General features: G+C 40.2%; 1 protein-coding gene across 1 annotated transcript; it reads left to right on the top strand.

The window, feature by feature from the left end:
- The first annotated feature begins 2706 nt into the window (after positions 1-2706).
- Positions 2707-8752, top strand: LOC125011720 (probable G-protein coupled receptor 21). The gene has a single exon (XM_047590990.1). It carries the CDS (start codon positions 3379-3381, stop codon positions 4435-4437), a length of 1059 nt encoding a protein of 352 aa, XP_047446946.1. The 5' UTR covers positions 2707-3378; the 3' UTR covers positions 4438-8752.
- Positions 8753-9552: the final 800 nt, after the last annotated feature.

Here is a 9552-nt window from a genome sequence, read left to right as displayed (position 1 = left end):
TAGATTTCCAATGAGTTGCTGTTTTTACATGAATCATTTCAAGTTGGTTATTTTAAAATAACCACCTGGAATGTCTAGTGTGCCTAATTATATGTGCAGCTACCAAATCTGGAGCAACATGTAGTTTGAATGAATCACCCTCCACTTTGGGTATGTGTAAGGATGACATTTACTGCAGATAGGCTGTCCACTAATAAGACTCAAAAACCTGAAAGTGATGAACAACAGTCCAGCGGGCTGTTTATAAGAGTCATTTCACTGACAGTAGACCATATTTATTTCATGTAGATTAAATGGTAAAACAACAGACTTCCCAACAAATCCAGAAAGGTGCTTGTAGTTTACAGACCGTAACATCTACCACTCAGAAAAGTTGATCTCTGGACATAGACCCCACCAACCTGCTAAGGGGTTTGTTTTTGCACGATCTGTATATGTTTTCAAGTATCCTTAATAACAGAGAAAATATGACTGAAGTGGTACTACTGTTGTTTAAGAAGTCCTGTTTTTTTGGGCAACACAACAGAGATGGTGCTGTGTTTCTCAGAAAAGCTAATTCTCAAGTTATGAATCATGTTTAATTGCCAAATAGTCTTTAATGTCTCGTAACATTCTCATAAAGTCTTATCTTAATTATCCTACGACAACTTCATAATTACAAGAAGAATGCAGAGCCCTGTTTTTCTTCCCTCAGCTTCAGCTTCAGATGTTCCAAATTTATTATAAGATGTTGGCTTTCTTTTTTTTCCCATAAACAGTGAAGGTGCTGATGGTGTTTATGTCTTAGTTGTCTTGTCAGACAACTGAGTGCTTGTTCAACCTCATACGTCTGCCAGATGTGACACTTCTGAACCTTGACCTGGAAAACAAAAGTGAGATGTTAACGTGGCAGTGAATGGCCCTGCTACCTAACTCAGTGCTCTCCATATGGTAACCAAAAACAAATTGCGTCTCAATCGCGTCATTGTTCTTCTCCAACAGCCTGGGCAGTCCTCAGCTTTAAGTAATGGTGTGAACACACCCAGGACGTATTTGACTGATCCGATCTCAGACCTCAATTAGAGGAAGTCTGGTTTGCATGTGACCACATTCCATTGGTAGTATGAACACACAATAAGTGCTGGGGCACAGTAAATACCACAGAGATCAGAAATAACGCACTTAGTTTATTTTTGTTTTACAATGCATTTTAGGAAAATCTAAACTCCACTGTATATGGAAAATACATTGTAAGTGATGTCTGTTCATTATTAATTATAGCCTTTTAAAGAGAGCCCTCTAGCTGTCTAAACAAGGACTAACTCAAGAAATTATTAAATATGAGTTCACTGTGTGTGATTCTGTAATTTAAAAGAGTATTGGCATGTTTAATTAATTTTATTACATTACATATTTTTATGTCCCAGTGACGATGTGTTACGGTGTGTATGGACATTTTCAGGGTTCAGATGTTGATCTCAATATAACTCACAGGGTGGAGATAAATAATACCTTAACACGTGTTATGATTAGGGAAGGACTTCACAACTTGTTTCAAAACCTTTGTCATGTGCCCAAGTTATGATGCAAACACAACAAACCACTGATTGTTCTGTAATGGCTGCCAAAGAACCAGAACTTTTCGTTTTTATGGTGTCATAGAAACGCAGCGTAAACACTGGTGTATGCTGATAATGTGAAAGCTATACAGTAGCAATTAGGGTTTGGCAGTAAAACAAATTATTGACATAATGATCATGTTTACCAGTCACTTTATCTAAACTGACAGTCTGACCTCAAAGACAACTGGAAAATTAGATTTTTGGGACAAGAGAAGATGGATAATTTTTTTTGTATGTGAAATATTTACTGTGCAGCCATTAGTGAGAGTGCCTGTGACCTGTAGCACTGCAATCAATTTGTGCATAGCTCATGCAAAAATGTCATCATCATGCATTAGCATAGAGAAAATGATTGTGGAATATACTAGCCACAAATTGCTTAACTTTCTTCATTCATTTTGGCACGTTTGGCACCGTTGTAGATCTAAAGTTTGGTAACCTAATGGCCTTGTATATTTCACTTTTTCATCACTGCAACAGTTTCATTGCATATCAAACATTCTGTGGAGAAATATTAGCTCACTAGCTGTCTTGGATTTCTTTGAGTCAAAAGTCTTTTCTGATGACACTGCAGCGTTCAAGTGGCCAGTGGCACCTACTGTTAAACTGAACTTCAGTATCGTATAAACTCAAGTTCCATGTGTGGGTCATATTCAATTATATGTTTGGAATTCGCTGTGGGGGGTACACGCTGGACCTTCTTGCTGGGAGGCATCAGTGCCCAGAGCAGAATCTATACATTTAGATTAATTTCATTAGTGTTTGTAATAGTTTGGCAAGTCTAGTTTATGAAATCCTTGGATAACTGTTTACAATTTATACATTTAAAGCACAGTGTGATTCATTTGAGCTAATTGATCAATGACAATTAAATATTTTAATCTATTGACAGACCTATATTTAATAGGTCATCTAAGCGTAACAGTGTTGTATGATGGTGATAATATAAAATATGTAGGAAATGGTAGGTAAAAAAGAAGTAGATTAAAAAGGGAGGAGGAAAAGGAGGAGGAGCTCTAGTGTAAGGCAGAGAGAGAGAGAGAGCAAGCATTTGGGGGGAGGGGGGGCAGCAGCGACAGAGCTGCATTATCACAATACTGCCACTACAGCAGGAGAGGAGAGGCAGTTCACCGTCCACCACCCTGATCTCTCACATCAGACACACTGGTAGTCAGCCAGCTGCCTCAAGTAGAAAAGAGATCCTGGTTTCATTATCCATCTACAGAACGGGCCATTGACTTCTTCCAGATTGGACTTAATTTTCTGAGGCAGATACCAGCATAAAGAAACATTTGGTTTTTCCCTACTTTTTCTTTTTTTTTTCCTTCTTCAGGCTTGGTGAGCAGCACAAGTGGATTGTTCTTTTGCTTGCCTCAGGATTTGTACTCGTGGTGTTGGGGTGAGGGGTGTGTGTGATAAACAGCTGCAAGAGGAGAGAACGGTTTGCACTGCAGCATCAGGCTGGCATCTCTTGTTCTATGTTGCCTCTCGAGGTTGCACACATGCACATTTTAACCAGCCAGAAGCAGAAGCAGCAGAGCCTAGCAGCATTTTTTTTCACGCGTCAATGGATAATCACTACTTTAAGGGCCGACTCCCACTGAGGGAGAAAAGATAATGATTCAGGAAGAACACAGGCAAGCTTTATGTTTTAAAAAGTAGAAACTTCTGGATTAATTAAAAAAATAAATAAAAGAGGCTTTGGTGACCGGATGTTGGCTGCGTCGACCTGAATCCCGTCCCCTTTTCCTCCACTCCCTCCCCCTCCAGTCCAAACATGAACTCTTCCTCTGATGCGAACCAAAGCATTTCTCCCCCGTTTTGCCTTCTTGGCGCCATGGGTTACTCTCACAGCCTGGATACCTGCATGCTGGAGGTAGTCGTTATCCTCTTTCTCACTGTGCTCATCATTGCTGGCAACTTGGTGGTAATCTTTGTTTTCCACTGTGCCCCGCTGCTGCACCACCACACCACCAGCCACTTCATCCAGACCATGGCCTACGCCGATCTGCTTGTGGGTGTCAGCTGCCTGGTGCCCTCGCTGTCCCTCCTTCACTACCTCCGAGGTTTGAATGAGGAGCTTACCTGCAAGGTGTTTGGCTACATGGTTTCTGTCCTGAAGAGCGTCTCAATGGCGTCGCTGGCGTGTATCAGCGTGGACCGCTACATCGCCATCACCCGCCCGCTGTCCTACGCCACGCTGGTGACACCGTGCCGGCTAAGGGTGTGCATCGTTCTCATCTGGGTTTATTCTGCTTTGATTTTTTTGCCATCCTTTTTCAGCTGGGGCAAGCCCGGCTACCACGGGGACATATTTCAATGGTGTGCAGATTCCTGGAGAACCAGCCCAGGGTTCAGCACCTTCATTGTGGGGATGCTCTATGCACCGGCTGCGCTCACAGTCTGCTTTACCTATGGAAGCATATTCAGGATCTGTCGGCAGCACACGAGGGAGATCACCCAGCGCCATGCTCGCTTCAGCTCACAGATGGAGGGCAATAAAGGCGAGCGGGCTGAGCGGTGTGAGGGCTGCCCCGACAAACGCTACGCAATGGTGCTGTTTCGCATCACCAGTGTCTTCTACGTACTGTGGATGCCGTACATCCTCTACTTCCTCCTGGAGAGCTCCGGACTGTATCACCACAAGGTGGCATCCTTCCTTACAACATGGCTGGCAATCAGCAACAGTTTCTGCAACTGTCTCATCTACAGCCTCTCCAACAGCGTCTTCCGGAAAGGTCTCGGCCGCCTCTTTAGCCCACTGTTTCCTTCGTGTCTTGGCTGCACAGATGGCAAAAAGGCTCCAGCGCCCGTTAGCCTGCGACCAGATCCTTGATGCCAAGTGTGAGACCTCAACGGGTTGGGTTCAGTCTATTTTTTTGAAGGCGTCTGCCCTCTGTGTGTGCTTTGCCCTCGGCTACATAGCATGGCACGTGATCCCCCTGTACGGAGCATGGAGAGGGGTCCGAGCAGATGCCCGTTGGCCATTTCAAGCGGCCGACTTTGTGGAAAAAGGAGGAAGTTCCTTTTGGCACTTTCTCAAATGCTCTCGTGTGATGATGCTCTTTCATGGCTGACGACTCGGAGTAGATGAGGAGTATGGTCACTGAAAAGAGCCTTTAGTGTCAGTTCGGAGGATTTCACATAAACATTTACTTTAAGAACTCCCAGATGCAAAAAAAGAAGCACAGTGTGACCTATGCTGCCTGATCAACTGAGATGCAAAAAAAGTATTTAAAGCTTGACTGGAAAATCTGCAAATTTTCTTTCAGGGTAGAACTGAGTGTTATAAAACAAACACAAAACACCTTACGATTGCCAAGAAATTGTTTGTGAGATATAAAAAATTCACTTGAAGCACATTTCCCAAAGAGAAGATGTGGGTTTATTTGGGAGAATGTTACATTGAAAGACTGGTTGCTCTTTTTTGAGGGTGGGTGTTAGGTTGGAGCCTCCAACTATGTTTACACAGTCTCGGGTTCCATGCGAAAATGTTGATTTAAGAATTAACTCTATTTTGTAAGATGGTCACTGACCCAGGATTCTCCCTCTGCCAGCAGACAGTGGGGTATTCTGTCAGAGAGACAGTAAGTTTTATTTATTTGCAGAAAGTTAATTTTGTGTTTTGTCCTCAGGTTTATCAGCAGTTCTTTGTTAAGCCTCTGGGCTGTTTGCCTTTAATTTCAGCTGAAACAGTAAATTCAATTTATATTCTTTATATAGCATCCATACCAATACAAATCGTCCCCAGACACTTTGCAAAATCTAGTCTGAAAGCTGGGCTGAAACCTCCAAAGCAAGTCTGGAGGCAACGGAGTTTTTCCTTCCCTTGAAACTATAACCTTGAGCAGAGCCCAGCTCATATGGGGAGACCCAGCTACCCAAGGCCAGTCTGGTAGAGACAGAAAAGAGAGAGAACAGCAGGAGAAACGAGATGAACATATATCTGTCATAGATACATACATCTGACTAAAGCCTACACGTATAATTGCCTACATGTAGGATCACAAGCCACACAGCGCAACAGAACTCATGACTCACAACTCATGACAATGCAAGATATCGAACTCAAGACTCATGATAACACAAGATAATCATCTCACTTGTAGTGTAGTCAATGTTGATCCTAGCAGATAGCAGGTTAATCACGCTTTAAGACCTCTAGCCAATGGTATCTTCTTTAAAGAAGGGTTATGACCTCCCGTCACAAGCCTAGCTTCAGAGTTCAGAGTTTAAGAGCCAGTGAGAGCATGTGGCTTTTTGACTTCATGTAAATACACTTAAAAGTATTAAATATTTAACAGTGGCAAACTGGGCCCTTTGGGGGATTTTTGGTAGTCTCCGATTTATAGTACATTTCCAGGAAAACAAATGATCTGCCTCCAAAGCTGTTCATTTCTAACTGTTAGTTGAAACGAGCGTCATTTTGAGAGTTTGATTTTAAAGTCACAGTGAATGGCATCTCTGAGAGCGCCTTGCTCCTGAACAAAAAATTAACTATGTACAGAGAAAAGCAACACTAATAACATTTATCTGGTATTCTTTTGAATGCAAAAACATACAATGATATTCAGTCAAAATCAGAATTTTGTTTCATTCATTTGAATACCTTAAATATGTCATTATGCTATAAAAATGTGTATTATCTATAAAGATAGCATTTCTGTCCAGTTAAAGGTTTTATTTATTTATTGGTTCACTTAACAGGAAAAGTTCCCTTTAATTAACTTGAATGTGCTGTGAATGGACCAGAATTAGCCACAAGGAAGAAGCTACAATGCAAAAATGCGCTCAAACAAGCTAGCTACAGTTAGCCTTGGCAAAAGCTACACTTCACAGCCAAATAACACTTTCTTTTAATAATTCAGAGAATTCTTGATTATACTACCATGTTATCTTGCGTAATAGAGTCAGTGGTGAAATGAAGCTATGAAAAACACTGATATCTGCTAAGCTAGATTAGGCTAGTTTGTATACCTAGCAAGCACTGCCAGATTTATTGTGATCAAGCTACTTTAAATGACTCATTAAAACGTGTTAAAAAGCTATTTAAATGTGTATTGAAAATATGACACAGTCAAAGACTAAATTATGTAATAAAGAATAAATGACAAGTAGGCTAGGCTAGTTGGTTCGCCTAGCTAGCACTGCCTGATTGATTGTGGTCCAGCTACATTCGCATGACTCATTTAGATGTGTTAAAATTGTATTTAAAAAGTACATGATTGTATTGAGTTGGTTTGAATAGTGAATTAAAAGCTAAAGGAGAACGTACAGTACCAAAATGTCAAAAGTACATCTTCTCAATCAATGTTTTTTCTTTATTTGTATTTTCTACATTGTAGTAGAAAACATTCATACTCTATGAAGCAACACATATGTAATAATGCATTAAACAAAAAAGTGTTAAACAAACCAGAAAATAGTTTACATTTTAGATACTTTGATATCTTTGCACTCTCTTGGTGCTCTTTTGGTTAGCTTAATGAGGTAGCCCCCCTGGAGTGGTTGTCCAAGAAGCCTAAAAGAGTTCCCAAAGGTTGAGCTCTTGTTGGCGGCTCTGCCATCACTCTTTGGTCTAAAAAAATTCAAAAATGTTTTAAACAATCTCACTTGGATCTAGGTTGGGTTGATTGTGCAAACCATGTTATCTGACGCAGGACTCCATCACTCTCCTTCTTAATTAATTAGCCTGTGTGTTTGGGGTCACTCTCCAGGTGAAAAACTACCAAGGTCATGCTAGATGGGATACCATGAGTTCCTTGAATAATAAATTAATCATCAACAGCATTAACAGCAAAACACCCCCAAAGATCACGCCTCCTCCTTCTCTTTCTCCTCCTCTTTCTCCTCCTCATCGTTGACTATACTTCGCAGAGTGAAAAACACATATTGAGTTGACCTTGTGTTTCACAGTTGACATGTGTCTGCTTCTTGAACTCGTTTATGTAGGGTTCCAGGTTGATTGACCTTTATATCTTAGAGTAAAAATGTCCTTTCTTTGCTTAAATGAGTAAGTCTTGCCATAATATGGATTGGAACAACAGTTGAACAGACAACTAACTACTAACCCTACCTCTGCAACAACAAAACTGAAGGTGTCAAGGAAAACCATTCCAGGTGACTACCCGCTGAAGATTATTGAGAGAACGTGATAAATTTTAGATATGAAACATAATCTGGTTTATTTAACTTGTTTTGTTTGATATAGAGTTCCTTATGTGTTACTTCCTTATGTGAACCATTGAATGAAAAGATTCCTGGTACTTTACATTTGCTTGTTTATTCAGTGCCAACAATTTAAATATTAAAAAGACAGGAAAAGAAATTTAAGAAAGAAATTTAGTCTTGATCTCAGTTTGGTATATTTTTAGCAAAAATATGCTCACACAGTGTATTAAATATGTTTTAAATTTAAAAGATAGGATCAGTTACATATATATGCAGTTCTTATTTAGTTGTGACTTGTGTGAAGTTGTTGCGAGGCAATCTTTTTTGTTTTCTCTATTGGAACGTATACAACACGTGCATTTCCACCATGTTACAGTTCAGACATGAATAATCAAACCTCCGTTCTATGTGATGGTATGTGTTATGTATACAAAATCAGTTATGAAAATGTAATTTCCTGCTAAATCTTGACATGTTTGACCTTTGACCTGCATGATTCACTGTATCTGTCTATTTAAAGATGCTACTGACAGCAGTTTACTGACTTTACTTCCTGGTTTTAGTATCCTAACTACTGTACTGTAGCTCAGATGGTTTACCATGTTTTTATGAGGGCTAAGAGTTCCTGCTAGGGTTTATGCCAGAAAAACGATCAGCTTCTCCTGATGCTGACGGGTCATGCAAATCTGCATAAACATGGCTGACCTTGGAGTTTTGTTGTCTTGTTTTTCCTTAAGACTGTCAACTGCGGGTGTTTGTGCAATAAATCACAACATGGCAAAAAAAACTATACAAACAAAAACAAAAAAGAAAATCATCTTAAGGATAATAACAAACTGCACAGAAACAATCTTAAATAAAGGGCTTTTATAACTCTAGCTGAGCAGTTTGCTATTCAGCATGCAATCTAAACTCTGAATTGTACATTATTGTAAATAGAGAGGTACACCTGTTTAATTAAAATTACATTTGTCTGTTAACTGTCTTTGGGATTGATTTGATACCACAAAACCTCACAAGGCATCGTGAAACTAGTTCACATCATCACATGCAATCAACAAGTCTTCAATTTGCCGCACAACTGTGTTTCTGACAGTGTTGAGGTTGTTGAATGGCTGCCTTTTTTACAGGCACATTAATCAAGCAACTTTAGTGAGACACTCCTTATGAAGTTACCATCTAGTATTAGTGTCCCCTGTTAGGCAATGAGTTGAGTAACTCGGAACTGGCCATTGTGGCATTTTCCTGAGTTTTGGGCTGAAAAAACTGTTGTAGCTCGATTGAGCCCAGCTGTTACAGTACAGTACAAAACAATTGGTCATATGATCCAGATGTTTTTATTTATTTTTTGTAATGTGATGACTTGAATTTGTCACTGTGTCACTGTGACACTGTGTCTCTCAGCAGACAGTCCTATGGCTCTCACATGACTGTTCTGTTGCAAAGCCAAGTGACCATCCCCTGCTGCTCTCACAATGCCACAATGCCACTGTTTATGGTCAGTGTCCCTGATTAGGCTCACATGAAAGTTATTGATCAGGAGAGAGTACAGCGGGAATCATGTAAATTGGGAAATTTTGCGAATTGTGTAAAAATGTTGATTTGTGTTGGACTAAACTCACTATGGTTTGATCAGTGACCCTTTCAAAAAGCCAATACTGTAATGTTTTTGGCTGAGTTGGGTTGCACTTTCTTTACTGTTGGTTTACCAGTAATGCATTCTAATGTAACAGCGCTGCACTAAATCTCAGCTTCATGACTGTTCTAAGGTTGAGTTGAT

The sequence above is a fragment of the Mugil cephalus genome, chromosome 8, assembly GCF_022458985.1.
Source record: "Mugil cephalus isolate CIBA_MC_2020 chromosome 8, CIBA_Mcephalus_1.1, whole genome shotgun sequence".
In the NCBI taxonomy this organism is placed as follows: Eukaryota; Metazoa; Chordata; class Actinopteri; order Mugiliformes; family Mugilidae; genus Mugil; species Mugil cephalus.
Note: the sequence above shows the minus strand (reverse complement) of the source record. Positions and strands in the feature narration are given on the sequence as shown.

What these genes read in the sequence shown, in the direction of transcription:
- LOC125011720 (XM_047590990.1), top strand. Translation starts at nt 3,379, where the DNA reads ATGAACTCTTCCTCTGATGCGAACCAAAGCATTTCTCCCCCGTTTTGC.